The sequence below is a fragment of the Pyricularia oryzae genome, chromosome 1, assembly GCF_000002495.2.
Source record: "Pyricularia oryzae 70-15 chromosome 1, whole genome shotgun sequence".
In the NCBI taxonomy this organism is placed as follows: Eukaryota; Fungi; Ascomycota; class Sordariomycetes; order Magnaporthales; family Pyriculariaceae; genus Pyricularia; species Pyricularia oryzae.
The window spans coordinates 39,600-66,319 of record NC_017844.1 but is presented as its reverse complement, the minus strand read 5'-3'; the positions used below and the strand labels follow the sequence as shown (position 1 = coordinate 66,319).

The window sequence follows — 26,720 nt, the reverse complement described above, 5'->3', positions numbered from 1 at the left end:
ACCATGGGCGCCCGAGATACGCAAGTATTCCCTCCCCTTTTTGACGCAAAAAGATACTGCAAGGCCCCATCTAACACGGCAAAATGCCAAAAAGCCCGAGACGCGCCCGACTCGATCCCGCTGGAGGAATTCATGTGCAACGAAGAGTACGGGCGCCGGCCCTTTGCCAAATCACGCAACCCGTTCACCTGCGGCCTGACCGGCAGGACTTACACGCCGGCGGAGCTGTTCCTCCGTTCCACCCACCTCGCGCGGGCCCTGGCACGCCGCACTGCCTGGGGCCCAAACGACGACCTGACGCCGTGGGACAAGGTGGTGGCGGTGTTTTCCGTCAACACGATCGACTACATCCTCCCGATATACGCCACCCACCGCCTGAACGGCATCGCCACCGCGGCAAACGCCGTCTACACGGCAGGGGAGCTGGAGCACCAGCTCCGCAGCGCCGGCGCCGGCGTCCTTTTTACGTGCGCACAGCTGCTGGACATTGCGCTGCAGGCGGCCGACGCGGTCGGCATGGCGCGAGACCGCGTGTTCCTGCTGCCCACGGTCCAGGGCGCCCCCGAGACACCATTCCCCACCGTCGAGGAGCTCATCGACGAGGGGAGAGGCCTGGCGCCGCTGGAGCCGCTGAGGTGGGTCAGCGGTCAAGGGAAAAGACAAGTGGCTTTCATCACCTACAGCAGCGGGACGTCGGGCCTCCCAAAGGCCGTCTTGATATCGCACCACAACGTGATCTCCAACGTTGTGGCGCACGTCGCCTATGATTCTGTCGGTCGGAGGATCCACGGGATCGAGACCGAAGTCGAGCTCGGCCTCGTGCCCATGAGCCATACCTACGGGCTTTTGGTGGTCTCGCACACGGCGACCTGGCGCGGCGACGAGGTTATTGTTTTGCCCAAGTTTGAGATAAAATCCTACCTGGACGCGATCCAAACCTTTCGGATTCAGCGGTTGCTGGTTGTGCCGCCGATAATCGTTGCTATGCTGCACCGACGCGAGCTGTGCGCCCAGTACGACTTATCGAGTGTGCGTTTTGTGTTTTGCGGAGCCGCTCCTCTCGGCCAGGAAACGGTTGTCCGTCTGGCCAGAGAATATCCAGCCTGGACGGTAGGCCAAGCCTACGGCATGACGGAAGCCGCCGTTATTGTCACCAATACGAGTGAGCACGACGTGCTGAACGGCTCGTCTGGGTCTTTACTGCCGGGAACCCGTGCCAAAATTATTGATCCTTTAACCAGGGAGGAAATCACCTCGTACAATAGTCCGGGTGAACTTTGGATTCAGGTGAGTTTATTTCCTCTGAAAGACGATATCCGCTGTATTATCTCGAATTTTCGGCATGGGCAGAAATGGCAGGTATTGACCTCGGCTTCGAGGGGGAAACAGTCGCCATCCGTTGCACTGGGCTTTCTACACAACGAAAAGGCGACGGCAGAAACATTTGTTTACGACTCCGACGGGCGTTGGTTGAGATCCGGTGACGAAGTATGCATGGCGATTTCACCCCAGGGATACGAACACCTTTTCGTCATCGACCGCATCAAAGAGCTCATCAAGGTCAAAGGCCAGCAGGTTGCGCCGGCTGAGCTGGAAGCGCACATCTTGACACACCCTGCCGTCGCCGACGTCGCCGTCACCCAAACATCCGACCCGTGGGCGGGTGAAGTACCCAAGGCCTTTGTCGTAGTCGAGGCGCCAGAGTATAAAGACTTGCCGCCCGGTGAAATCGAGAACATGGTTGTCGGGTACGTGGCTGAGCACAAGGCTCCGTATAAGTGGATCAAGGGCGGCGTGGAAATTGTTGATACTATCCCCAAAAGTCCGAGCGGGAAGATTTTAAGGAGGCTGTTGAGGGACCGAGAAAGGACAAAGGCTGGGTCGGAAGGAGGGAAAAAAAGTTTCAGGCCCGAGATCCAATGGCCGAAATGATATCCAGAGTGTAGCAGTATGATTTCCTCTGTCCAAGATGCAAACGATTTAGGTCTTGTCAATGGAAGACAGAAGCACCTTGATTTCCCCGCAATAAATCTGCTAGAAACCGTGGGCCCCCGGCTGAACTCAGGCCTCAATGTTACCCAACGGACCCCGATACGGAAGGCTTTGCCCAAACACAAACTGGCTGCTGCCGCAGAGGAACTTGGCAGCCTGACGACTGTGGCTGACGAGTTTGATTAGGTACCTGGCCAAGAACTTGACCAGCATCGGTGCGAATCGCCTGTCTGGGCGGGGGCGATGCCATTTAGGCCCAGGTGACCGGACCCGGAAAGCGTTGACCGAGATCCTGAACCAGTCAACCCTGTCGCAATCCCTACTGGACGGCATGCTGTTGTGATACGCCGTGAAAAAGTAGTAGCAGCTTCATGGTGGGCGCTGCCGAAAAAAAAGAAAAAAAAAAAGAGTCACCAATAATACATATAGACAACCAAAAGAAAAATGCGTAGCAAAACGTATAAAAGACTAAAAGATAATTATAGCACAGATTTGATAAATTAATCTGCCTCCATTATAAGCAAGGGACCAGTAGATCATATCTGCCTTGAACTAAGTTTTAATTCTGTTGGTATTAATAAACACGGCTTTACCGCCATGATATTCTTTGGTTGCTCATAGCAAGCATATTACTGGCAAGTTTCTTCAAGTCCAACAAATGGACCCAGTCTTCGGCTTCCGGCATATGCCCACAAATTATAAACGCACAGGGAGCCGCGTGGCTATTGTACAAGGCTTTGCATGCAATGCCCAAATTTTCCGAAAAGTCGTTGAGCTATATTTAGGATAACGTGGTTCATCAGGACCCCGGACATATCAGGACCCCGGACACTTTTCCTGCACAATACTACTTCCAATTTCAATTGCAACGCCAGCGTTGTTCAATTTACCTCAATGCAATCGGATATATGTACATCAGACATTTCTGCATCCTCCTGACAGGTGCGTGCATTATGTCCAGGTTTACCGCAGTTGCCGCAACGTCGTTTAGTCGCCGGCTGCGCACTACTCCCCTCCCCATTTTCATCTTTCTTTTCGTATATTAGACCATCGGCACCATTTGATTGAAGCAAATTCTGACCCTCTTGTATGGTAAATGACCCTCCTTCGCGGATACGTGTTTTTTGAGCCCTGCGCCGCTTGCTAAGCGCTTCGTTGGCCTTCCGAAGGCTGTGGTTCTCCGCTTCCAAAAGTGTGGTTCGATGAGCAATCGACTCCAACCCTTTTGCTAGCTGCTTTACAGCATTAAAAATAGGCGTTGGCGAGCTTCCCTGATGACAGTTGATTCGACTTTTAACAAGGGTAGATTGATTAACGGCTTCTGTCGGGTTGTGCGGTGTTTGAGAGACCCAGGTTTCGGTGCTGGAAAAATCAAGCTCTTTAGGTGACGGCGTCCGTAGCCTAACATCCAGCTTAGATATGACCATTTCCGGGCTATGGGGGATAATTCCCGCCCCTCGAAAACCCCCGGCCATATTTTCTTTTGTCATTGACTTTTTGTAAGCCGCTGCAAAAGCCAAAAAGAAGTCGACTTTGCTGATGTTAGTGATGTGGGCCCGGATAAAGTCGTTAATTTTTTGACCGTACGCCCGCTTAAGGACGTTAAACACTCCGACATCAAGTGGCTGGGTTAAATGAGATGAATGAGCAGGCAGGTAAAGTGGAATAATATTGTGATCTTTGCAATAGCCCTCGAATTCAGGGGATCGATGACTGCCGTGCCCATCGAGCACTAACATCCGATATACGCCTTTTGTCCGCGATTTTGTATGGTTGTCGAAATGCTGAACCCAGTCGAGGCCAGTCTCGTTGTCGGTCCATCCATTAACGGTGGGTTTGAGGCGCCACGTGTCCGGAAGACCGCCTTCTGTATACCAATTGGACAAATGGTAAAAGCCTTTGACGATGATATACGGGGGTATATCGTAACCGTCGCCACTGATGCAACAAATTGCAGTCGCCCATTCTCGATTGCCAGGCTGTACTTTTTTCCTTCTTCCGCGTCTTTCGGACCCAGTTACGACCATTCCAGCGCAAATCTGGCCCATCATAAAGCCGGTTTCGTCGAAGTTGTACATGTCGCAGTCTTGGATGCCATATTTGGCCCTCATATTGGCCACCAATTGAAACCACGCGTTTAACGCGTCAGGATCTTCGCAAAGAGCTCTTTGGAAATCGTAAGCGCGAGAAAAACGCGTTTTTAATTCTGTGCGTCGTTGTACGAAGCGATAAGCCCATTGCTTGCCGACCGGTCGCGCGTCCCGCGCAGCGAGAAGATGATCGGCCATTGCGGCCACATCAGCGATCTGGGCTGGAAACCCTCGGGAATCCAGGTCCAGTATATACTGGACAATTACTTCCTCTTCCCTTTCCGTTAGCTTTTGGTTGCCTGGCCGACGATTGGCCAAAGAAGCGATGCCGTTTATTCTGTCGTGTAGTGTCGATTTTGGGACATTATATATTAATGCAACCTTTCGTATGCTTTTCTTTTTGCTTGATCGGAGCTCATTTAGAGCAAGAATGATTCGCGCTTCGCAATTTGATGATTCCATTACTGTTGGGGGAAAGAACACGTGTGGAAAATAAAGGATGAAACTGGGTTGAAAAATGTCCGGGGTCCTGATATGTCCGGGGTCCTGATGAACCACGTTACAATACTAGTCAGCTTATTTACCAGCACTAAATCAAATCTTCAGACAGGGTTCTCACCCGTATACGCCTTGGTATCAACAACGTGAAAAGACGACTGTATAAATACTGCTTATACACCTCCCGGGCATCGTTATTGTTTCATAGTCAGCCACCATCCATTCATTTGTAAGCCTTTTACTATCCGAAGGACCAACCCAATTTTATACCTTTACCCCAACCAGAAAAAAAAAGAAATCAATTTGCTCTGAAAATGCGCGGCTTTTCATCCTTCTTCATCGCGACTGTGCTCTCGAGCGCTGTCGCAGCTTTCCCAGCTTCCACCACCAATGGCAAAGACGTTCAAGACGGGCTTGGGCAGGATGCCGGTTCGCCCAATCATATTTTGGCCCGTGACAACAACGCCCTAACCTGGCTCTATCACGTGGACAACCGTCCGCTCGATACAATCCGGAGGCTGGGCCACCTGGAAAGCGGAATCAAACTTTACCAACATAACTACTATGCTGTGGAGTATATTAAACAGCACGAGGGGACTTATGTGTACAAGGTTCAGGCCCACAGGATCAAATCCTCTTTCCGCGAGATTCAGGGCAAGGAGTCAGATGAAGAGAATTGGAAGGCGATTAAGCAAATTCCTTTGGAGTATATCGAAGTTGCGACCAGGTGGGATCGCGAAGGGGGCTACGCGGTCGATACAGTAGTGCACCTCAATCGGGGCCATTAAGGGACGCGGTCGTTTTGGCGGCATATTTGTAGTCTGTAATTGCAGTTCTTGTTCTAGTTCTAGTTCTAGTTCTAGTATAGAATTTATCCAAACAAAGCTGCATTATTCAGACAATCCAACGGGCGAGATGTTCATTCCAAAAGAGGCTCCCCCCCTCTTTTTCTTTCCTTTTTGTGACGCCATTACCTATCAGCCGAAAAAGCCAGACGTCGCAGCCACCCCACTCAGAGCTTCGCCACCTGCACGGGTGCAGGCGCAGGGTCGCCCAAGGGGTTTTTTCTGAACCGCGAGTATCCAGGGTCGGGGCGTTTGGCTGCCGCGTAACCAAACGTCACACGCTTGCCATTGGGAGCGTACTTGTTCACGACCTCGGGCATCGTCAGGATGTTGTTTGCACTGCAAAGACCGGGTGCCTGCCTGCCGGTGTTGCACCTCCACAGCGTGTTGAAAAACGCCGTCTTGGTAAAGTAGGAGTTGGTGCAAGGGAGCTCGGACGGGGCGCCGGCCAGGTGGGTGGTGGCGGTGAGCTTGCAGCAGTGAAGTGCGTCCTTGTTGTCCATCTTAGCTGCGTCTGAACGGCCCTCCACGCAGCAGTGCCCATCAGTCGTCGGCTTGAAGGCGCCAAGGGCGGTCCAGATGGTCGGACACGTCGGGGGCGGCGGCGGCGGCGCCGCAGGCGTCGCGGGCGTCGCTGGTCTCCGCGTAAGCGGCCATATGCGACGCTCGAGCTTGGCGACCTTGGGACCCTCGCTCCCCAGGACCGGGTTGGCGGAGACGAGGGCGGCGCTGGCGGCGGCCAAGATGGATACGAGAGTTGAGGCGTGCATCTTTTTTGGGGTTTCTTTCCTGTATTATGCTGTACTTTCTAATAAACGATCTGGAATAAGCCGCTGGGCAGGAACCGAATGAGTGGAGGTATTGCCCGCAAAATGAGTGTAAGGATAAATTTAAAGAAAGATATCCAGAAACAAGAAAAGAAAAGGAAAAAGAATGAAAAAAAGGAAAGTATTATGGATGAACACAAAGACCGTGGATGGGTGAGGAAAAAGTAGAGGAAACTACATGTCAAGGAGGAACACAGGACGTATTTATGTATTGAGTGGTTCAGGTCCATTCTGCTTGCCCGACCGCAGTCCTATCTCAAATTCCTCGTGAATGTTGAGTATACGCTAACGGGGCAGGGGTGGGCCCCGTCGCAGGCATTTATTTATAAGATGTCTTCGTTTTAACAATGTTTCAATGTTACGACCAAACAAGTTGGGCCAGCACCAAGGAGGCCAGGTGGGGTCACACCCCTCCTAACGACATTCGCCAAAAAGAATCACCGACCGGCGGGAAAGGATTACATAAGGGGAAAAGACACGTGACATCACGTAATTGCCAAAAAAAGGGATATAATTGATATATCGCATATCAATTATAGCAGAACAAATAATATATCGGCTATAGAACATATCAAACATATTACGTCGAAGGATATAAATTATATAAAACACGCTTATTACCATATAAATAAATTCGATTTTAAAATTGCTTAGCAACAATCAAACTTTAATTAACCTTAATATTTATTTAAGAACGATTATAATTTCACCCCCAATTATTAAAAACCCCAATTACCCAATTAAACGCTCAATTGTTTTAACCCATTGTATTTTACCATAAAAACAAATTACCCGATATTTTAATTGTAACATTTTAATTGCTCCTATTTAATATTTTGCCTTAAAATATACCGAACAATATCCGATAATATATTTTCCCAAACGTCCAAAAATAATACCCCCAGCACCCCGGCCACGAGCAGCAAAACGGCCCAAAAAACCCCTGCTCGGCCCAAAAATAATAGCGATAGCGAGGACGAGGAAGATCAGTTCCGCAGGCAGGTTGCTAGGACCAACCAGGAATTCCACGAACAAACGTTCCGCGCAACCCAATTCCAAAAGGAATTCCAGATTTTCCGAACTAATATTAACGTTATTTTAACCCCTTTTAATGGGCGCGAAAAATTCAAATTTAACCCCCCAACCACGTTCGATGGTATATTTGGACAATTTAAAGGGTATTTTATATAAATACGCATTTACCAAATATTCCATTTGGAAATTTTCCGCAATAAAATAAAAAAGGTGGTATACGCGGCCACTTTCTTCCGAAAACAAACCTTATTTTGGTTCGAGTTTTTGTTGCAGGAATAGTTTAATATACCCCCCAAAAAACGACGCCAAAAAGTCACCGACATTTTTTTAACCTTCGCAGGGTATAAACGCACCCTCCGTTCCTTATTCCAGAAATCCGATAAAAAATAACAGACCGAACGAAATTTGGCCAACCTACGACAAACCAAATTAACCTCCGTTTATATAACCGAATTTAAAAGGTTAATAACAAAATTGGATATAACCGAAAAAACCAAAATTTTCCAGTTTTACCAAAAATTAAAATTAAAAATAAAAGACAAAATATCCAAATTCGACCGACCCGAGAATTTCCTCGAATATGTCGAATTTGCCATTAAATTTAACAACCGGATTTACGAACGCCGATAGGAAAAATAAAGCGGACAGCGAATATTTGTTATTTTAATTCGACAAATTAACACGGGACGCAAATACCAATACTCCCAACCCACATATTATAAAAATAATAGTGGATGGTAGCAACCCCGTTATATAATACCCTAAACCTATAATACAATTTATAATACCCATAATAAATCTATGGACCTTAGTACCATATAATATAAAAAACCCCGTAAAAACCCCAAAAATGGCAAATGTTTCAAATGCGATAAAACAGGGCACATCGCCAAAAACTGCCCAAAAAACCAGGAAAATATCTGTCACAGACCTGAAGGACAGCCACTGGGCTGTCGCTTAGTCATGACCCCTGTCACGTGAAGGCGCGAGGGCCGAGCGCCTCGCGCGCGTATATCTACGCGAAATCTCTGCAGTCTCCGATATGTAGCTCCTCGAGCTACGTCTTCGTCAACAACCACCTGCTACCCTGTACCTGGAAGACTAGATAGCCAATATACTCTGTCCTGTTACCTGATCGCCCGCACCTACCTGTCCGCCCTGCCTGCCCGTGACAGCAAGGGGCGGTAATAATAAAAATATATTTTATACGCTATTATTAATTTTAAAAAATTAAACGAAAAATAAAATAAAAAATCACGTATTTTTATTTTTAATTTTATTAACCCGCGAAACGGGCCCGGAGGCAAAACGTAGTTTATTTTTATCGGGTAAAAAAGTCCGAATTCGGCCGGTAAAACGCGGACCAGCCGTAAACGACAATTTTAAAACGCCAACGTTTTAAAATTGGGAATTTTTGGCGGCGCGATCCACCAAACCGGAAAATATAAAATCGGACATTTTTTAAATTATATTAATAATAATATATTTATTTAATAATTATTAAAAATAAACGGCGCATTTACGGTAACGTGGTAAAATATAAATAAAAAAAACAAAAAAAAAATTTATAAACCCAAAAAAAAAATATTATATAAACGGATTAAAACGGGATCGGTAACCATTACAATATAAAATTCCTATTAAATATTTTTATTATAATAATTATTAATAACAAATTAACCGCCTACGTATAATAAAAATTTTTTCCATTATAATTGGAAAACAATAGAATTATTTAAAAAAAGCCGGGAACGGTTATTTTAGCGCATTTGTTTACAACGTTAGGAAATTACACGATTTCCCAAATGCGGTTATTTTTCCTTTATTATTTTATTAACAATTATTTACGGTTTTATAAAAGGGTATATTTAATATAAAAAATAATCTGTATTAATTTATAGGCAAACATGCGTATAAGGAAATTACGTATTTAACCACGTAATTTTATAATACGTAAAAAAATCTTCAACCGATTCTGACGAGCATGTAAATAGCTAGAAAAAAGAGACTGGAGGACGTTCAATTTGTTATATCGTTTTTACCGATCGCAGCGATCATACGATTCCTATCAACACTAAGTGATACCCTGCTGCCTGCAAAAATGTTAAACGAGAAAACTCCCGATATTCAGAACTAACTGGTCACAAAAACAAATGAGCCCCGTCGATAAACGAGACCATCTATGCTAGATTATGCTCGCACTTCCGCCCCGAGCGCCTTTTCTCTGCTGGTGCTCTCACAGCGTCTTGTTCTGCAAACGGAACGGCACAACCTGCATGACGATTTCCAACGTGTCGCGCGCCAGACGCCCTGGAATACAACTTCTGCCTCGAGCACGAGCGGCTCGACGGTGCAGCAGCGCCCCTTCTTGACATTGATAACTGCATCATCCTCTTCCCAGCTGTGCCCGGACGACCTTTCTGACGGTCCGGTCCTGCGCATCGCTACACTCGGCGCCCGTATCGCGAGTCCAGCCGTGACAGCCGTAGAAATCCTGCTGTGCGTTCTGCGCAAAAGGTTCGCCTGACATGCTGCTCAATATCTTTGACGCCGATCGGGAATCTAAGGCGTCGCCGCGTCGCTGGAGATAACACATTAGCGGAAAAAATCCAAGCAACCCCACTTCCGGCGCTGTAAACGTTGGATTACGGATGTGTACAATCAAAAGTGGAATAAAGTTACACGCAAATTAATGCATGTAGTCTATAGATAACGCTTAACCTTCGGGGATCGAACGGACCACCGGTTCTGTACACTGTGGGAGCGCAACTCGGATGAGGTCACAGTCGGCCAAGTGGGGTCGGTCCGTCGCCCACAGACAGCAAGCACGCATCCTCCTCGAATGGCCCGAAAGCCGAAATCCGTATCCCACCGGGCCTGTTGGCATTTTTGATCAAACCAAAAGGAAAGCTTAACTATGGTGGTTACTTTCACTGCAAACTTAGTCCGGGATAAGTCCACGAGAACTCGTCGATGGGCCCGAAAGCTTGGATCCGTATTCCGTCGGGGGCCTGTTTTGCATTGCCGACCAACCAAAAAAGAAAGCTTCACACATGCTGGGTTACTTTCACTGCACGCTGGTGGGGGGGATAGATAAATCCACGAGAACGCGTCGGCTGAACTACCCTTCAAAAAATTTCCCATCAGATTCCAACTTGAGCCTTTGACATAGGATCGAGACGTCTATTCGCCTTGGACCAGCCAACCAAAAAAAACCCCTCAAAAAAAACCACGGACTCACAATGACCTCAGCTGAGAGCAGGGCCGATGGCAGCACCGCCAAGCGGCCGTATCTCGTATTATGCACGACCATGTCCACCGGGCATTTCTCGCCAACATTACAGATCGCCGATTACATGATCCAACGCGGGTTCGAGGCAACCATCATCACGGACGCGTCGCACAGGCAGCATGTGGAGGCCGTGGGCGCCCGGTACGTGGAGCTGCCGGTATTTATGCCGTCGCCCGAGGCTATGGAAGAGCGCAAGGCGCTGAAGACGGGCTTCGAGGCCATGATATGGGGCCTCACGGAGGTGGTGGTCAAGCGCATGCCGCTCCACTACGGGACTCTGCGTGACACGCTGGCCGCGCTGCGACGGGAGGTGCCAGGGCGCGAGGTGGTGGTGATCCACGACGTGGTGTTCCTGGGCGCAAATCCGCTGGCTTCGGGGGCGCCGCTGCCCGAGGGGTTCACGAAGCGGCCGCCCATAATCAACCTCAACCTCGTGCCACTGCAGATACCCAGCGTCGACGTCGGGCCCTTTGGGCTCGCCCTGCCGCCCGACTCGAGCGAGTCCGGCCGCGCGCGGAACAAGGCGCTGACGCATGTGTACAACCTCCCCCAGGGCCCCTTTGGCCCCTTCACCAGGGACTTCCGCGCCATGATGGAGTCCCTGGGGGCGGTGGCGCCGGCAGACGACGCCTTCACCGCCATCACCATGAACCCGGACGTCATGCTGCAGGCCTGTTCGCCAAGCCTTGAGTACCCGCGGTCGGACCTCCCCGCCAACATCAAATTCATCGGCTGCCTGCCGTGCAAAACCCCCGCCCCCACCTGGCAGTACCCGGAGTGGTGGAGCGAGGTGGTCGGCGCCGCCGGCCCACAGCGCAAGAGGATCGTCGGCGTGGCCCAGGGCACCGTCGCCCTCGACTACAACAAGCTCGCCGTCCCTGCCATGCAGGGGCTGGCGGGCCGGGATGACGTCTTGGTCGTCGTCGTGCTGGGCGTCAAGGGGGCGACCCTGCCCGAGGGAACCGTCGTCCCAGCCAACGCCAGGGTGGTGGACGTCCTGCCCTACGAAGCACTGCTCCCGCACCTGGACGTATGGGTGATAAATTCCGGCTATGGCGGCTTCACCCAGGGCGTCATGCACGGCGTTCCCATGTTGCTGGCTGGCGACACCGAAGACAAGGCCGAGGTGTCGATGCGCGGCGAGTGGGCCGGTGTCGGATACAACCTGAGGACGGGATCTCCGACGCCAGAACAGGTGGCCGAGGGTGTCAGCCACGTGCTGGCAAATCCAGGCTACAAGAAGAGGGTCATGGAGATCAGGGAGGAGAACATGGCCATGAAGAGCTTGGAGACGGTGGAGAGGTATGTTTGGGAGCTGGCCGGGGGGATTTCAATTTGATTCAACTTGTCGGTTTATGGGCAGACATGCAAGTAGGTAGATTACGTGCTTAACCAAGTGATCTCATGATACGTAAAAGATCCTTCAGCCGATTCAGACGAGCATGTAATTAGATAGCTACAAGACAGAGACTAGAACTAGATGCAATATGTTTTTACCAATCGCAGCGATCATACAATTCCTATCAACACATCTGGATTAATTCAACGACTTTATCTGCATTTCATTCAACGAATGCCCTTTTCCCAAGCCGTGTAGAGTCTTCCTGAATGAAATCGATTAATGGGAGGATGCCTCCATCTGGCCTTGGCTGCTGGCCCAACTTATCACTTGTCCCCGTCCGCCTCCTCGAGATACCAAGACAAGTCGGCGTCTTCCCTAAACTCCCACTCCAAAAAGCCATTGCCCAAAAACCTCCACGGATTCCGAGTACGGTATACTATGTCGAAATCCTTACCTCGGATCTCGCTAAACAGCCTGTGGAAAAGGTGTATCCCGCCGCCAAACAACACCGTGACGCGGCCGTCCTTGGTCCCCCGCTTGTACCAGCTGGAGCAACCGCCGGACCAAACCAAGCTCGAGTGGATGGAATCGCCATAAAGCATAAAGGCACGCGTTTTATCCGCTTTCGGGTGCACGTATTTAATATCTTCGGTCGCCATCTTCCTCACCCATTTAACGATATAATTTCCTATCCAATCTAGGGATTGGATCAGGGTACCCTGGCCGCCCAGGTTGCGTGGGCCCATAAGCATAAAAAAATTGGGGTAATTGGGAACGGCGACGCTCATGTAGCTTTCCGGACTGTCCAGCCAGTCTGCAGCCAAATCTGTTTTCTCATCCAAGCCAACGATTGGGTAGCGCGGAGAGAAAGAGACATCGAAGCCCGTTGCGCAGATGACTGAAAGTGAATTGCATCTCTGGTCAGCATGGTCTTTTCGGGCTGTTTGAACTTGGGCCACATATTAAATGGTCGAAAAAAGAAAAAAAAAAGAAAAGAAAAAGACTTACTGATATCGACCTCGTGCATTTCCCCGTCTGCGGTGTGGATGGCGTTTTCTGATACCCTGACGATACCGCTGTTGCTTAGATGGACGTTGGGCTTCCTGAAGCATTCGAGGTACCCCAGCGCCGGCGTAACCCTTTTGCACCCAAACTCCCATTTCGGAATCAACATTTCACATAGGCGTTTATCGTGACCTAGCCTGGCGGCCATTTGAGCTGCAGCGGCCTTGATCGCCGTCTCGTTTGCGTCTCCCTTCCGCACAACGTAAAAGGACTTGTTTGCCTTTGACACGATGCTTTTCCGATATTTCAAATGCTCCTGTGGGTCTTTCAGGCGGGCTTTTTCCTGTTCCGTATATTGCGGATTCAGCCCATCAGGGTCGCGTCCCAGGTGCTCGAACGGTGGTGGACGGTGGTAGAACCACGCCGGCCCGCGGATAAAATTGGTGACCGTGGTTCCCGGCAGGCTCGCCATCTCGGGCAGGATTTGCACGCCGCTGGCGCCGTTGCCGATGACGGCAATCCTTTTGTTGGAGTAGTCGAGTCCGTGGTCCCAGCGGGCCGAGTGCACCACGTGGCCTTGAAAAACGCCATCGCGCATGCCGGGGATCTCGGGCCAGCTTTCGTGCGTGAGGACGCCCTGGCCCGAAATCAGCACCTCGCAATACTCATCGCGCTCCACGCCGGCGTGAGTAACCGTTACGCGCCATTGGGCCCTGTCCTGAAGCCATTTGGCGCCAACCACTCGGGTGTTTAAATGCAGATCTTTGTCCAGGCCCCATTTGCGAACCGTTTCCTTCATGTAGGACAGTATCTCGGGGCCGGTGGCATATACCCTATCCCAATCTGGTTTGGGGTCGAACGGGAAAGAGTAAATATGCGCAGGGACGTCGCATTTCAGGCCTGGGTAATTGTTGACCAGCCACGTGCCGCCAATGTCTTTATTTGCCTCGAATATCGTGTGTTGCACCTCTCGCATGTCTGGAATCCGGTGGAGGAATTTGTGTGCCATGATCAGGCCGCTGAATCCGGCACCGATGGTGATGACGCGCATCTTTCTTGTGGGTTCGTAGGCATAGTGTTGATGGAGGGCGAATGCGCCGGCGTCTTGGCGGGCTGCTTCTGATGGGTCGCCGGCTTGCTGGGCCAGGCCCGTCGGTTCACCAGGTCCGAAATGCATAAGAACTGGGGATCCAGCCGGGGATGCCGGTGAGGGAGCTTCCACCGCGACGGTCATTTTGTAAAATGGTTGTTTTACGGGTAGAGAAAATTGTGTATACACCAAGACGGCTGCAGCCCGACTTCAACTTGTGACGTTGGTGTTTACGAGCTTGTAGAATTTATAAAGATTTCTGAAATTCACATAACCTGTGTTGCAGGGTCCAGGTGAGGAACGAAATACACTCATATAACCCCCTAAATACTTGTAAGTTGTATTGGTGCCGGTGGGCCTAGAATGGAAATATACTCCAACATACCCTACAAGTACCTACCTCGTCCTTGCCCCTGGTAATAGCAGCACATCATTACATATTTCACATGTTTTTCTCTCTCCCCGCACTGCGGAATTTCAGTTGGTTACAGGAAAAAAAAGGAAAAGAAAACAAGGCCGGTAGCATTCATTCCGGGGTCATGTGTACAATGCAAACATAGTTTCAATCGAGTAGCATTTCATAAACAAAAGTATTGATTTGCTCTCGTAAAGCCACGGCTTCGGAAGGACTAGAGCTGTCGCGATTCCGTGAGCCCCAACAGCTCACGGAATTCGGAGTTCGGGGGCGGGGCGGTTGTGCACTCTTCCATCCCCACGCCATATAAAGTTTCTCGGAGAATATCGCCTGAGCCGGCAGTGATGTGCTAGAGCCTAGCCGTACGGGGGAGACGAGCGTCCCAGGCAAAGGCGCAGTTGTCTTGCTCCCTCACCGACAATGCTGTCGTTTCATCACGGCATCTGCGGGGTTTTTAATCTACTCGACTTCCTCGTTATCGGACTGGCAGCCTCTTCAATTTGGAATTTTGAGCACCAAACCTGTTTCCCCTGCACGCTCACCTACACTGCCAGGGGTGGTTCGAAAAAGAAAGCAAGACAAGACCATTTCAGCGACCATGGTTTTCTATCCTCCATCATGGGTTCCGAAACCAGGCAAGTATCCTTCCCACTCAACCCCGCCCTTGAATCACAGCGGCATCTAACAAGCAGTTGCAACACAGCCCAGGAAGCGCCAGACTCGGTCTCTATTGAGGAGTTTATGAGCGATGAGAAATACGGCCGCCAGCCCTTTGCCAAATCCAGGAACCCGTTCACGTGCGGCATTACGGGGCGGTCCTACAGCCACCCCGAGCTGTTTGCACGCGCCGACTTCCTCGCGCGCGCCCTGTCGCGGCGGTCTGGATGGGCGCCCAACGACGGCCTTACTCCGTGGGACAAGGTCGTCGCCATTTTCTCCATCAACACCATCGATTACCTGCTGCCCGCATACGCCGCGCATCGGATGAACGGCATCGCAACGCCCGTCAACGCCGCGTACACGGCCAGCGAGCTCGAGCACCAGCTCCGCAGCGCCGGCGCTGGTATGGTCTTTACGTGCACGGCGCTGTTCGGCGTTACCCTCAAAGCAGCCGACGCAGCGGGGATTAGGAGAGAGCGTATTTTTCTGCTGCCGACCGCTGGGGACGCCGCGGACGGCGCGGCTACGAAGAAATCCCCGTTCCCAAACCTCCAGGAGCTTATCGCTGAAGGCCAAAGCTTGGACTCTTTGCAAAAGCTCAAGTGGATCAAGGGGCAGGGGGCTAGACAGGTGGCGTTTATTACGTATAGTTCGGGCACGTCGGGGCTCCCAAAAGCCGTTATAATATCGCATTATAACGTTATTTGCAACGTGATCGCCCATACGACGTTTAATTCGGTGAGCCGCAAAAAAAACGGCATCGAAACCGAGGTAGAACTGGGTTTGGTCCCCATGAGCCACACGTACGGATTGTTGGTCGTTTCGCACATGGCGACGTGGCGCGGAGACGAAATAATCGTGCTACCCAAATTCGAAATGCGGTCGTACCTCAACGCGATCCAGAGGTTCCGTATCGAACGCCTTCTCGTCGTCCCGCCTATAATTATCGCCATGCTGAACAGCGGCGAATTGTGTTCGCAATATGACTTGTCGAGCGTCCGATTCGTTGCTTCTGGTGCAGCACCCTTGGGGGAAGAGACCATTGCAGATTTGGCGGCAAAATACCCCCAATGGGGCCTTGTGCAGTCTTATGGCATGACAGAAACTGCAGTCATCACATCACATACGAGCGAGCACGACATATTACCCGGATCTTCGGGAAGTCTGCTGCCCGGGTTCCGCGCCAAGATTGTCGACACCGTGACTGGAAAGGAAATCACATCGCACAACCAGGCCGGCGAGCTTTGGATCCAGGCAAGTCTTTTGCATCTAGAACTAGTCTGTCGTGGCCACAACACAAACCATGACTTTTTACCCTTTTGGAAGCCCGAAAACCACCTCAACTAACAAACCTCTGGCGCCATACCACCAGTCCCCCTCCGTCGTTCTTGGTTACATGAACGACGAGAGAGCCACCACAGAGACCTTTGTGTACGACGCCGACGGCCGCTGGGTCAGGTCAGGCGACAAGGTTTACGTGACCACGTCGCCGCATCACCACGAACACCTCGTCGTGGTCGACCGCATCAAGGAGCTCATCAAAGTCAATGGGTACCAGGTTGCGCCGGCAGAGCTCGAGGCCCACATACTCAAGCACCCAGCCGTGTCTGACGTTGCCGTGACGCAGATACCGGACCATCGGGCGGGCGAGGTGCCCAAGGCGTTCGTGGTCAGGGCGCCAGAGTACCACCCGGAACTGCCGCTGGACGAGATTGCCGGGCGAATAATCCAACACGTCGCCGACCACAAGGCACGGTACAAGTGGCTCGGGGGTGGCGTCGAGTTTGTAGACGCCATCCCGAAGACGCCAAGCGGTAAAATCCTGAGGAGGAAGCTGAGAGAGCCTAGAGCTCCTGCAAGCTGCCTGGAACTCGGAGAGGAGGCCGACGAGCGTTTACCCGACTTTGAGGAGGATAGCATCGACAGTTCTCCTGTATCCGAAGGGAGTCCTGGAGATGCCGCACCAAAAACACCGCTGGAGCCCCATCCCTCCATGGATGATGACGTCTTCTGCATCAAAAACCAAATTGACCAGGCATTTGAATGGAAATCGGCTGTGTAGGGGTGTAGGAGTGCGCCGTGTGGACGGTGTGGTTAAGAATTGGACTTGACTGAGCCCGGGACTAGAGTCTAGATTTACAGCCTGACAAAGGGGCGACTTTTAATTGGTAGTTGCAAATAAACTATAATTCGTCGTCACATCGTCAGCCCAGAATGGGATGTCCAAAATGAAAAGACCGACCAGGCCATCTTCTCACATCAGAATTGCGTGGTTTCATGTCAGCTCCCGTATAGACTAAGACAAATGAAACTCCGAGGAACGCATCAAGAAGCCGTGCAAAGAGACTATTGTATTAATACAACATTGACACTACAATTATACGATCCAAGTCCGTGCCACATGGGCTACATGATTAATAACTACTTGTCTCAAACAGACCACGACCTGTCCTCCCAAGACCAAGAACGCTGCTGCGTACAGCACTGCGCGACGTTTCACTTTCACATCACCCTCTTCCGGATCATGAGTGACTTGGTGGTGTCAGGGTTGATGAAGTGCCCCGTGATAAGGTTCCGGTAGCGCTCGGTGACGCCGTCCGGCAGCTTGACGTCGTACTGCAGCAGGATCTGGCCGCAAATCATCTTGATGGCGCTGCTGGCAAAAAACCTCCCCGGACACGTGTGCAGGCCGTAGCCGAAGATCATGTTCTCCTTGGTCACGGACACGTATTGGTATTGCTGGAAGCGTGGTCAGCCACGGTGCTAAAAAGAAAAAAAAAGGAAAAGAAAAAGACCATCTCGGGAGTCGAAACGTACCTCGGTGCTGGCATACTGCAACGGATCCTCGGTCTCGCCGGTCCGCAGCTTCAGAAAACGGTAGGGGTCAAAGGTGGCCGGGTCCTTGTAAAAGTCGCCGTCCTGCAGCGCGGCGTACCCGGCCACGCACACGTTGACGCCGGCGGGGATCCTGGTGCCGTCGCGGAACTCGATTGGCTTGAGGATCTTGCGTGGCGTGATCATCAGGTTCGGGTTGAAGCGTTGCGACTCCTTCATGACCGAGTCGAGCAGCTTTATGCTGAACAGCGCTTGGGCCGACCAGACGCCGCCGTGCTTGTCCAGCGCGGTCTGGATCTCGGCGCGCAGCTCCGGGACGACTTCCGGGCACTTGGCGGCAATGTCGTAGAGGCTTTAGAGGGGGTCCGTGAGTCAGTCAGCTTGAGTAAACGCGAGGCACGGAGGGTGTAAAACGGGAGCTCGTTCGAGAGAAAAAAACAAAAAAAAAAAAAAAAAAAAAAGAAAAACTGACAAGTGGGTTATGGCTGCGGTGGTGTTGTTGAGTGACGCCATTGTCAGCTGGAGCTCGCTGTGCACCAGGAACTCGGTGGTGTCCTTGCCCCATTTCGGGGCCTTGTTCACAAGCCAGTGGATCAGGTCGTTGGACACGATGCTGGGATCCTTGTCGCGCAGCCCTCGGCGGTTCTCGATGACGGGCATCAGGAGCTCGGCGGCCTTGCTGGTGTGCCTGTGGACGGCAAAGACCTCTGGGCACCAATACTTGGCGACGGGGCGCAGAAATCGGGGATAGACTTTGAGTGCGGTGGCGGCGTGGAAGAGATCGATGGTGAATCTGATGCCGATCTCCAGCCATTCCTTGTTGCGGCAGAGCTCGGGCCCGATAAATATGGAGCCCGACACCACGGCTACGATTTCCATGACTCTCCGGTAGACGCTGAACTCGGTCCATTGCTCCGAGTCGCCGAGCGTTTCGAGCACCGAGGTGCGCGCGGCGTCGGCCAGCGCGTCGTTGAGCCTAGGGAGCTGACGGTTGAGGTCTGATCTCAAGACGTGGACCAAGTATTCGTTCTCGGGCTTGATCTTGAGAATTTTGGACTCAATCCTCTGGTGCCAGCAGTGGCAAAAAGAGAGCGAGGGCATTAGCCAATCCCAATCGTAGTCCGGGTGCTAAAACTAGGGGAGGGCATTGCATTGCCGGCCACATACCGAACTCAAAAGTTCATAGCTGTCAACTATATCGCCAGGAAGCTTAAGAAGCTCGTCGGCATATTTAATGGGCAGCAGCAAGATATCACCTGGGGTTCATCGGCAGCAGTACGTCAGTGTTGCTTCTTAATGCCGCAGTGGACCAAATAGTGGGTCTGCCCGTGTCATTACCATCAAGTGTGGTGAGCTTGCATATGCGGCTTTTAAACTAAGTTCGCAGCATATTAGTGGCTGTCTTGTTTCTAGGTAAGGTAGGTACCTGTAGGCTGTAGGTACACTTCTCAAAGCACGGGCCGGATTTCTGTCAGCGCACCTTTCTGTAGGCATCGTAGTAAACCTCGGCGGCGTTGTGGAGGTAGTATGTCCGCCGTTTAGCGAACCCTCCAAGCTCCTCGCCCCATTGAGGGTAATTGGCATATGGGTCAGGCTTGAGCAGCCGCCTGACAATCAATAGAGCAGCGGCAAGAGCAATGGCGGCAAAAAGATGGGACGGTTTGCTTAGCGCAAACACGCCCGTGCTGGGCGACGAAAACGGAAATTCTGACATTGTAGCGGGCGACTTGGATAAAACTAACAGCTGGTAAAGCCGGTAACACGCCAAATCACCAATGTATAAACAACCATGCGCCGACGGTTGTTTATATGAGGTATAACATCTTCGGGGGAACATTCAGTGCCTGGTTACATGTCAAATTAAAGTTTGCCGGTCTTCATCCCACCGCACAGGTTAGCCCTAGTCAGTCAAGCAGCCGTGATCCGGGAACTGGGCGGAGATACCTGTTTGCAGGCCCACTATTATGGGGACGTTGGCATTCCGGAGCAGCTATCATGGCCGCAGCAATCCCAGCGCCGGCGGGATATATAAAGTTCAAACTTCACACACCATTAAAGTAATTCATACGGCATATCTTTTCGTCCCCCGGAGCACGGAATTTCAACCCCTTTAGCAAAACAAGGACAATCCTCGCTGGTGCATCCATTCGTGGGATTATGTGTACGCCCGAAAGCCGCTCCCGTCGTTCTCGGTGCAACGAATCAAGTTTACAAAGCACATGGCAACAAGCGTCATGTGATTATGAAGATAGGGGTCCGTTATGCGGTGCGGTGTTCCGCAAATCTGTCCGGCATGTCCGCAAGGGGTGGGCGGGGGGACCGAGACGGCTGTAACAGGCGAGTTTAAAGGAGGTCCACGACTCACTTTTCCACGGCCACAGTCCCAGGTGATCAGACAAGCAGCATAGACTGGGCAGTTAACTGTTAGTTACATGACCGCCTGCATCAAGTCAACCTATACCAAAAGATGAAAAGAGCCAAGTCAGTTCCCGCTATGGCCTCCCCGACTTTAAAGTTGGCGGCCAAGGGGCTCATCGCAAGACTTTCCTCCATCAACGACCCCAAGTATGCCTTTAGCACGGCCAGCGTCGAAATATACGACACGGCCTGGGTGGCCATGGTCACCAAGAGGTCCGGCGAGCAAAAGCGGTGGCTGTTCCCGGAATCATTCTACCATCTGCTCAAATCACAGGCCGACGACGGGAGCTGGGGCTACCACCCGCAGACAAAGGCTTCGGGAGTTTTGGGTACCGGTGCAGCCGTGCTGGCCCTTTACAAACACCTTAAGGAGCCCTTGCAGTTACATGATGTGTCCAGCGAGGAGATTCGGAAGCGTATCATTTTGGGGTCTGAATCCCTGCGCACCCAATTGCAAAATTGGGACGATGTCCTGAGCACCAACCATATCGGTATAGAAATCGTGGCCCCGGCCCTTCTCGACTATCTTAAGCAGGAAGACCCGGCCCTGGACTTTGAGTTCCCGGCCCAGGCGGGCCTTAGGGAAATGAATGCGCAAAAGATGTCCCGCTTTAAGCCGGAACACCTGTACGAGGCCAAGGTCTCGACGGCTGCCCACTCCCTCGAGGCCTTTGTCGGCAAGATCGACTTTGACCGGGTGCGCGGCCACCTCTGGCGCGGCTCCATGATGGCCTCGCCCTCCTCCACGGCCGCCTACCTGATGTACGCATCCGTCTGGGACGACGAGGCAGAGGGCTTCCTGCAACACGTTCTCAAAGCCGGTGCCGGGCACGGCGACGGCAGCATGCCAGGAACCTTTCCGACATCGTACTTTGAGTACAGCTGGGTAAGGACCATTAACCCACTGTCCACATGGAAGACGAAACCCCTTTGCGCTCCTACCTTTTAGTTAGTTACCTACTGATGGATTCATGCAGACCGTGGTCACGCTGTTGCAAGGCGGCTTCTCCATAACTGATCTCGGCGTGAAGGAGCTGAACATCATAGCCGACCATCTCGAGGCCGGCTTCAAAGAGGAGGGGGGCATTATCGGGTTTGGTGAGTAGATCCGAACAGCACAGATGTGCCGGCCCATGTTCCTGTCTCCTGATGTGCATGATCTGGGATGACGTGTGCTACCTGACTGACTGACTGACTGACTGACCCCGTGGACGCAGCCCCCCGTGCCCCGGACGCCGACGACACGGCCAAAGGTCTACTGGCATTGGATCTGCTGGGACGCCATCTCTCGCCAGACCGCATGATCAAAGTTTTCGAAGGCCGCAACCATTTCACCACATTCGGCTCCGAACGCGACCCGAGCCTGACATCCAACTGCCATATTCTGTTGGCTCTTTTGCAGCAGCCGGACGTTGCAAAATATTACCCGCAAATCATCAAAACGGCCAATTTTGTATGCGAATATTGGTGGTCGAGCGACCGCCGCATAAGAGACAAATGGGTAAGTTAACTCAATAACACCGGCCCCACCCCTCACTGCTCGTCAAGGATGATGGCTTTTTGCTGACTGACAGTTACGAACCGAACCCTCCAGCACCTGAGCCACATGTACCCGACCATGCTCATGGCCGAGGCCTTCACAGAGCTCCTCCGGCACTTTGACAACGGGACGTACCCAAAGGCAGCCGACGGGCAGCTGATCTGGCGCGTGTGCATCTGCCTCTTCCAAGCATGCCACCGTACGCTGCTGGAGCAAGGGGAGGACGGGTCTTGGGAGGGCATGCCCGAGCAGACCTCGTACGCCATTTTAGCGCTGGCCCAAGCACGCAAGCTGAGCCTTTTTGACGGCCTTGGCAAGCAGGTCCAGGCCGCCATCGACCGTGGAGCGCACTATTTGAAGACGCGCAAGGTCGGGCACCACGACGCCAGCTGGACCTCCAAGTCGGCCTACCGCGTCGCCATCGTGGCCGAGGCCTACGAGCTCGCGGCGCTCAACGTGCAGAAGGCGACCCGCGACGGCGCCCCCGCCGTGGGCCGCAGCATCGAGCTGCCCATCTCCGGGCCGAGGCTCGATGGCTACGTGGACCTCGTCGCAAAGACACCCCTGTTCTCGGACGTGCCCCAGTGGCAACTTCGGGCCTCGCTGGTCGAGGCCAGCCTGTTCGTACCGCTGCTGCGAGACCGGCGGCTGTCCGTCTTTTCCCGGGACGAGTTCGACGCTTCGGAAGACAAGTACCTGGAGATGATCCCCTTCACATGGGTCAGCTGCAGCAACAGAGGCGGCTCCTTCATGGCCACGTCGTGGCTGTACGACATGATGCTGGTGTCCATGCTCAGCTACCAAGCCGACGAGTTCATCCACAAGTCAGCCGCACCTGCGCTGCGGGGCATTTCGGCGCTGAGTCGGCTTATCGACGGCGTATTTGACGAGCTCGCCTCGGAGAGCAAGCACGTCAACGGCAAAAGCAGCAGCAGCAGCAGCAGCAGCAGCAGCAGCACCACCACCACCACCACCACCACCTCAGAGGTCGAAAAAAAGGTGCGCGCTGAATTGCTGCGCTTCGTGGGGCACCTCCTGGGCCACCCCTCGCTCGCCCGGAGCAGCCACTGGGACCTCGAAGCATTGCGCCGGGAGCTCCGGGCCTGCCTGCAAGCAAACGTCGCTCAGATCGAGGAGAACTCACGGCTTGCCAAGCACCCCTCGTCGCCCGTCCTTCACACACGCGCCCGGCGGACCTTCTTCGACTGGGTGCGCACCACAGCGTCGGACCGCACCGCCATCGCATTCCCCTTTTACTTTGCCTGCTGCCACTTCTCCTCGTCCCAGACGCCCGGGGAGGATGTGTTCGCCACGGCCGCCGAAAAGTACCTCGTGGACGCCGCCATCCGCCACCTCGCCACCAAGGGCCGCCTGATGAACGACTTTGGGTCCACCGGTCGTGACAGCGCCGAGGGCAACGTCAACTCGGTGCACTTCCCGGAGCTGCAGCGCTGCTCTGCGGCGGCGGCCTCATCGACTCCCGCGGCGAAGAAGGACGTCCTCAAGCGGCTCATCGAGTTTGAGGAGCACTGCTGCTCCCGGGCGCTGGAGCTGCTATCCCAGGCCTGCCTCGACGGGCATCAGCGGAGGGAGAGCCTGCACCTGCAAAAGAGGAAGGTGGTCATGGCCACAGTCTACCGTGATGTTTCCGAGCTGTACGGCCAGCTATACATGCTCAAGGGAGCCGCCGAGCTGGATTAGGTAGAGCAAGCTCTCTGCCTGAAATTCTTTTGTTTGCATGAGTTGGGATGTGCACAAGTAGAATCCAAGTTTTGTTCATGGCGTGCATTGGATGGACCAAAGTCCTGGGCCATCTCTTGATGCAGCGCAGCATTTAATAGCAACCTGCGTGTTACACTTGTTGCAGACTATATTTACCTAGATCACTGGTATTAATTATTGTCGGGAGCTCTCGTTTCTGACGGTGTTTCCCCTGTAAAATGCTAGCTCAAAAACAGCCCATAAAAAAAGCAAATCCACCTGGCAGCCACCTATATTTTGTACGCAGTACAAATAATAAGAAGGAAATTGGATTGGATTAGTCTACGTGTTTCCATTTGGTGATGCTCGAAAAGAAGTAGTTTCCAAAAGGCATTCCGCTACCGCGCCTGTTAACGGCGTTATGAATGGGACCGCCAATGGACCGGCGGGGTGTGTTGCGGGCTATATCCACCCAAGCCACTGGCATTACTTGGAATTTGAACTCCGTGGACCGCCCGTCAGACTGTAGACAGGGGGTCCCTAAAATTTGGATCGCCACTAAATCGTGGATCACTTCAATTTGTGTGTAATTTGTATGCAAAAATAGCTTTAATGCTTAACCCGTGTTACGCCGCAGGGGTTTAGGTTAAGCACTCACCATGGTTGACCAGGTGGCTCACCGGTTTAACCATGTAAATTGGGACGAGCCACATGTATACAATAGCTGCAATATATATATGTACCGGGGAACGCATTCCTTAATGCGCCAAGCGCACTTAAAATAGGTCCTACCCTCGTAAATTTTCAATCCTATTGATCTTGCCCCCACAGTACGTTACCAGGGCAAGACAATGACAGTCTAGGGTTTAGCAAAACCCAAGCCAGCAAAGTTATTATTAGGGGGTTAGCCCCTGGAAACTGGAGCCGGTGGCAAACCGGTTGACCACGGTATTAGGTGAAAAAATCCCCCTTTGTCGCCGTACACGCGAGGGTTGGAATCGCCCCGCAAACTTTGACCTTTGGTAAAGTTAGTAGTAGTAGTAGTAGTAGTAGTATTATTTAACGCCGGGCTCGGCCCGGCTCATTAGCCGGCCGTTAGCAACCTCCCGAGGGGTATCTCGGCGCGCTTTCTATTTTCTCTATTTACACAGCGGAAAACAAGGGCATAGAAGCGAATCGAGCCTGACCGGGTTCGTGCCCGGTCCTGCTTACAGGTTTGTTCACTGACGCGACCCCGTGCCTTCAGGCGCACGGAGGATTCGTCTGACGGCAGTTGACGGCTCTTCATCGAGAGGGGCCTGTGTCCAAACAGCGGAGCTGTCGGTCGTTTGTAGCCATGGAGACGAAGTTCCCAACAAGTGTGGGCTCGACGGCACAGGCGGGTGGTTGTTGTCGATAGCCAGCCGGGTTATCCTTGCCACGGGTAAGCGGGGAGGAGGTGGAGGGAGCAGGATTCGAACCTACGTTACTCAAGTAACAGCCATGGCGCTTAACCACTGCGCCATTCCCCCCTTTTTGGTAAAGTTAGCGAGGGTCAGCGATCTGTGATTCTACTATAGTACCTGCGATCTCAAAGGTCAATGTTTGCGGGGCGATTTTAGCCCTCGCGTGTATGCATATACGCAGGCTTTTATTAATTTAACTGTTTGCGGGAATTATTAAATATCCAAATTATTAGCTTGTTGAAACCTACTACCCAAGTCGGCAAAACCCACAGAATTCACACCAGCGAATATTATATAGGGCGATATATTCTTATTTATACCATTATAACAATAACTGGTTAATTATTAGTATTGACGTAATTGTAGAAATTTGTTACAAGTTTTACTACTACGGATGCAGGTAAAAAAAAGCCACCCCTTGTCACAACTCACCGTATATGTGAGCGTGGGCCTTTGTTAACTTAAGTGTTCGCGGGAATTGCCAAATACCCGGATTGTTTTTTTCTTCAAAACTATTACCAGAGTGGAAAAAGCCCACATAGTCCACACCAGTGGACATTTTATCCCGGTGATGGATTTTTATCCCTGCCACGAAAGTACCTGTTCCGAGATGACGTAGTTGTATATAAAATTTACCCACTCGCAGATATGCTTATAAATTCATAGTAATAAGATATATAAAACGTCTACCTTTTTTGAATTACCAAAATTCTTTCTACTTTATTTTCCAACTTGCTTATGTTTACTCTCCTTTCATTCATCCTCTCAATCGTTCCTGCTTTGTTTCTTATTTTGACATTTGCAAAATGCGCTTTTCATTGGCCTTTACCTTCCTTCTTACCAGCAGCGCTATTGCTGCTCCCCCTCGGCAACCCGAACAGCAAACAAAGAACAAATTACTCGAGGGCTGCTACCAATTTTGTCGTCATAATTTAATTCGTGGCGTCACGAGCCCGGAACCCGGCGTTCTTCTGTATGATTTGGTTTCATGTCGTGCTTGGTGCGAGAAAACCTACGGGGGGATTGAGAAGAACAAATAAAGCGATCGATTGGGGCGACAAAGCACATCTGCTGGGTACACTAGGCGGAGACCTCGGGCGGTCACTGGGCACGGTGGGTGGTATCGTGCGCCGCGAGATGTGTTTGTTATCTTGTGGAGACGGAGGCCCGAGACGCCCAGCGGTCGCTGTTACATGACACCAAGATCCATCCACTAAGACAATACTAGTGACTCTAGACTTAGACTTAGTACATGGCTATTCTACCCACCCAATCAGTCAGGCTGCACGTGTACGTGATTGTGCGCAAGTAATAATTATATCGCTGCGTCGTTAGAACATTGTAGAAAAATCAGTGTTTTATAAATAGTAGCCGGCTGTTTGTATCTTTCATAACATCGCATCGAGTTATTACACACTCGAGTACCAGTTTCGAGGATACGTGGATGGACATTTTGTCGCAGTAAAAAAACACCGTCAAAAAACGAGAGCTCCCGTCAATGACTAACGACAGTAAATTTAGTCAATATAGCCTGCAACGCATTTAATATATCAAAAGTCAAAACTCAAATGTCTGGTTGTAGAGCAACGACCCGAATATACCGGCCTCATCAAAGTTTATTCTCAACGTACAATTGCATAAGCTGCTTCCGATTCTAATACTTTTGCTGTTTCCATCAAATTTTTGAATC

General features: G+C 51.7%; 10 protein-coding genes and 1 pseudogene across 11 annotated transcripts; 6 read left to right on the top strand and 5 right to left on the bottom strand.

The window, feature by feature from the left end:
* Positions 1-3: 3 nt before the first annotated feature.
* Positions 4-1,932, top strand: MGG_13662 (4-coumarate-CoA ligase 2; the record flags this gene model as incomplete). Its single annotated transcript, XM_003708651.1, has 2 exons — positions 4-1,287; positions 1,429-1,932. The coding sequence occupies 2 exons, from the start codon at positions 4-6 to the stop codon at positions 1,930-1,932; spliced, it is 1,788 nt and encodes a 595-aa protein (XP_003708699.1).
* Positions 1,933-4,894: 2,962 nt separating this feature from the next.
* On the top strand, positions 4,895-5,368 carry MGG_01964 (uncharacterized protein; the record flags this gene model as incomplete). Its single annotated transcript, XM_003708650.1, has 1 exon — positions 4,895-5,368. The coding sequence occupies one exon, from the start codon at positions 4,895-4,897 to the stop codon at positions 5,366-5,368; it is 474 nt and encodes a 157-aa protein (XP_003708698.1).
* Positions 5,369-5,484: 116 nt separating this feature from the next.
* Positions 5,485-6,508, bottom strand: MGG_01963 (uncharacterized protein). Its single transcript, XM_003708649.1, has one exon. It carries the CDS (start codon positions 6,193-6,195, stop codon positions 5,593-5,595), a length of 603 nt encoding a protein of 200 aa, XP_003708697.1. The 5' UTR covers positions 6,196-6,508; the 3' UTR covers positions 5,485-5,592.
* Positions 6,509-9,469: 2,961 nt separating this feature from the next.
* Positions 9,470-9,814, top strand: MGG_15985 (uncharacterized protein; the record flags this gene model as incomplete). Its single annotated transcript, XM_003708648.1, has 1 exon — positions 9,470-9,814. One exon carries the CDS (start codon positions 9,470-9,472, stop codon positions 9,812-9,814), a length of 345 nt encoding a protein of 114 aa, XP_003708696.1.
* A 572-nt stretch (positions 9,815-10,386) lies between these two features.
* Positions 10,387-11,918, top strand: MGG_01961 (UDP-glucuronosyl/UDP-glucosyltransferase; the record flags this gene model as incomplete). The annotated part of the gene is made up of 1 exon (XM_003708647.1): positions 10,387-11,918. Exon 1 carries the CDS (start codon positions 10,530-10,532, stop codon positions 11,916-11,918), a length of 1,389 nt encoding a protein of 462 aa, XP_003708695.1. The 5' UTR covers positions 10,387-10,529.
* A 326-nt stretch (positions 11,919-12,244) lies between these two features.
* On the bottom strand, positions 12,245-14,160 carry MGG_01960 (uncharacterized protein; the record flags this gene model as incomplete). The annotated part of the gene is made up of 2 exons (XM_003708646.1): positions 12,245-12,819; positions 12,930-14,160. 2 exons carry the CDS (start codon positions 14,158-14,160, stop codon positions 12,245-12,247), a joined length of 1,806 nt encoding a protein of 601 aa, XP_003708694.1.
* Positions 14,161-15,049: 889 nt separating this feature from the next.
* On the top strand, positions 15,050-17,153 carry MGG_01951 (4-coumarate-CoA ligase 2; the record flags this gene model as incomplete). Its single annotated transcript, XM_003708645.1, has 2 exons — positions 15,050-16,062; positions 16,418-17,153. The coding sequence occupies 2 exons, from the start codon at positions 15,050-15,052 to the stop codon at positions 17,151-17,153; spliced, it is 1,749 nt and encodes a 582-aa protein (XP_003708693.1).
* Positions 17,154-17,593: 440 nt separating this feature from the next.
* On the bottom strand, positions 17,594-19,640 carry MGG_01950 (uncharacterized protein; the record flags this gene model as incomplete). Its single annotated transcript, XM_003708644.1, has 6 exons — positions 17,594-17,830; positions 17,909-18,278; positions 18,399-18,991; positions 19,094-19,182; positions 19,265-19,301; positions 19,407-19,640. The coding sequence occupies 6 exons, from the start codon at positions 19,638-19,640 to the stop codon at positions 17,594-17,596; spliced, it is 1,560 nt and encodes a 519-aa protein (XP_003708692.1).
* Positions 19,641-20,393: 753 nt separating this feature from the next.
* Positions 20,394-23,585, top strand: MGG_01949 (ent-kaurene synthase; the record flags this gene model as incomplete). Its single annotated transcript, XM_003708643.1, has 4 exons — positions 20,394-21,230; positions 21,322-21,442; positions 21,562-21,845; positions 21,939-23,585. The coding sequence occupies 4 exons, from the start codon at positions 20,394-20,396 to the stop codon at positions 23,583-23,585; spliced, it is 2,889 nt and encodes a 962-aa protein (XP_003708691.1).
* Positions 23,586-23,922: 337 nt separating this feature from the next.
* Positions 23,923-24,246, bottom strand: MGG_15984 (uncharacterized protein; the record flags this gene model as incomplete). Its single annotated transcript, XM_003708642.1, has 2 exons — positions 23,923-24,108; positions 24,244-24,246. The coding sequence occupies 2 exons, from the start codon at positions 24,244-24,246 to the stop codon at positions 23,923-23,925; spliced, it is 189 nt and encodes a 62-aa protein (XP_003708690.1).
* Positions 24,247-25,024: 778 nt separating this feature from the next.
* MGG_20049 lies at positions 25,025-25,096 on the bottom strand (annotated as a pseudogene). The gene has a single exon. The product of its transcript is annotated as a tRNA-OTHER (tRNA).
* Between the last annotated feature and the right edge of the window lie 1,624 nt (positions 25,097-26,720).

Bases quoted from the DNA above. Each gene is read 5' to 3' on its own strand.
- MGG_01963 (XM_003708649.1), bottom strand. From the start codon at position 6,195: ATGCACGCCTCAACTCTCGTATCCATCTTGGCCGCCGCCAGCGCCGCC.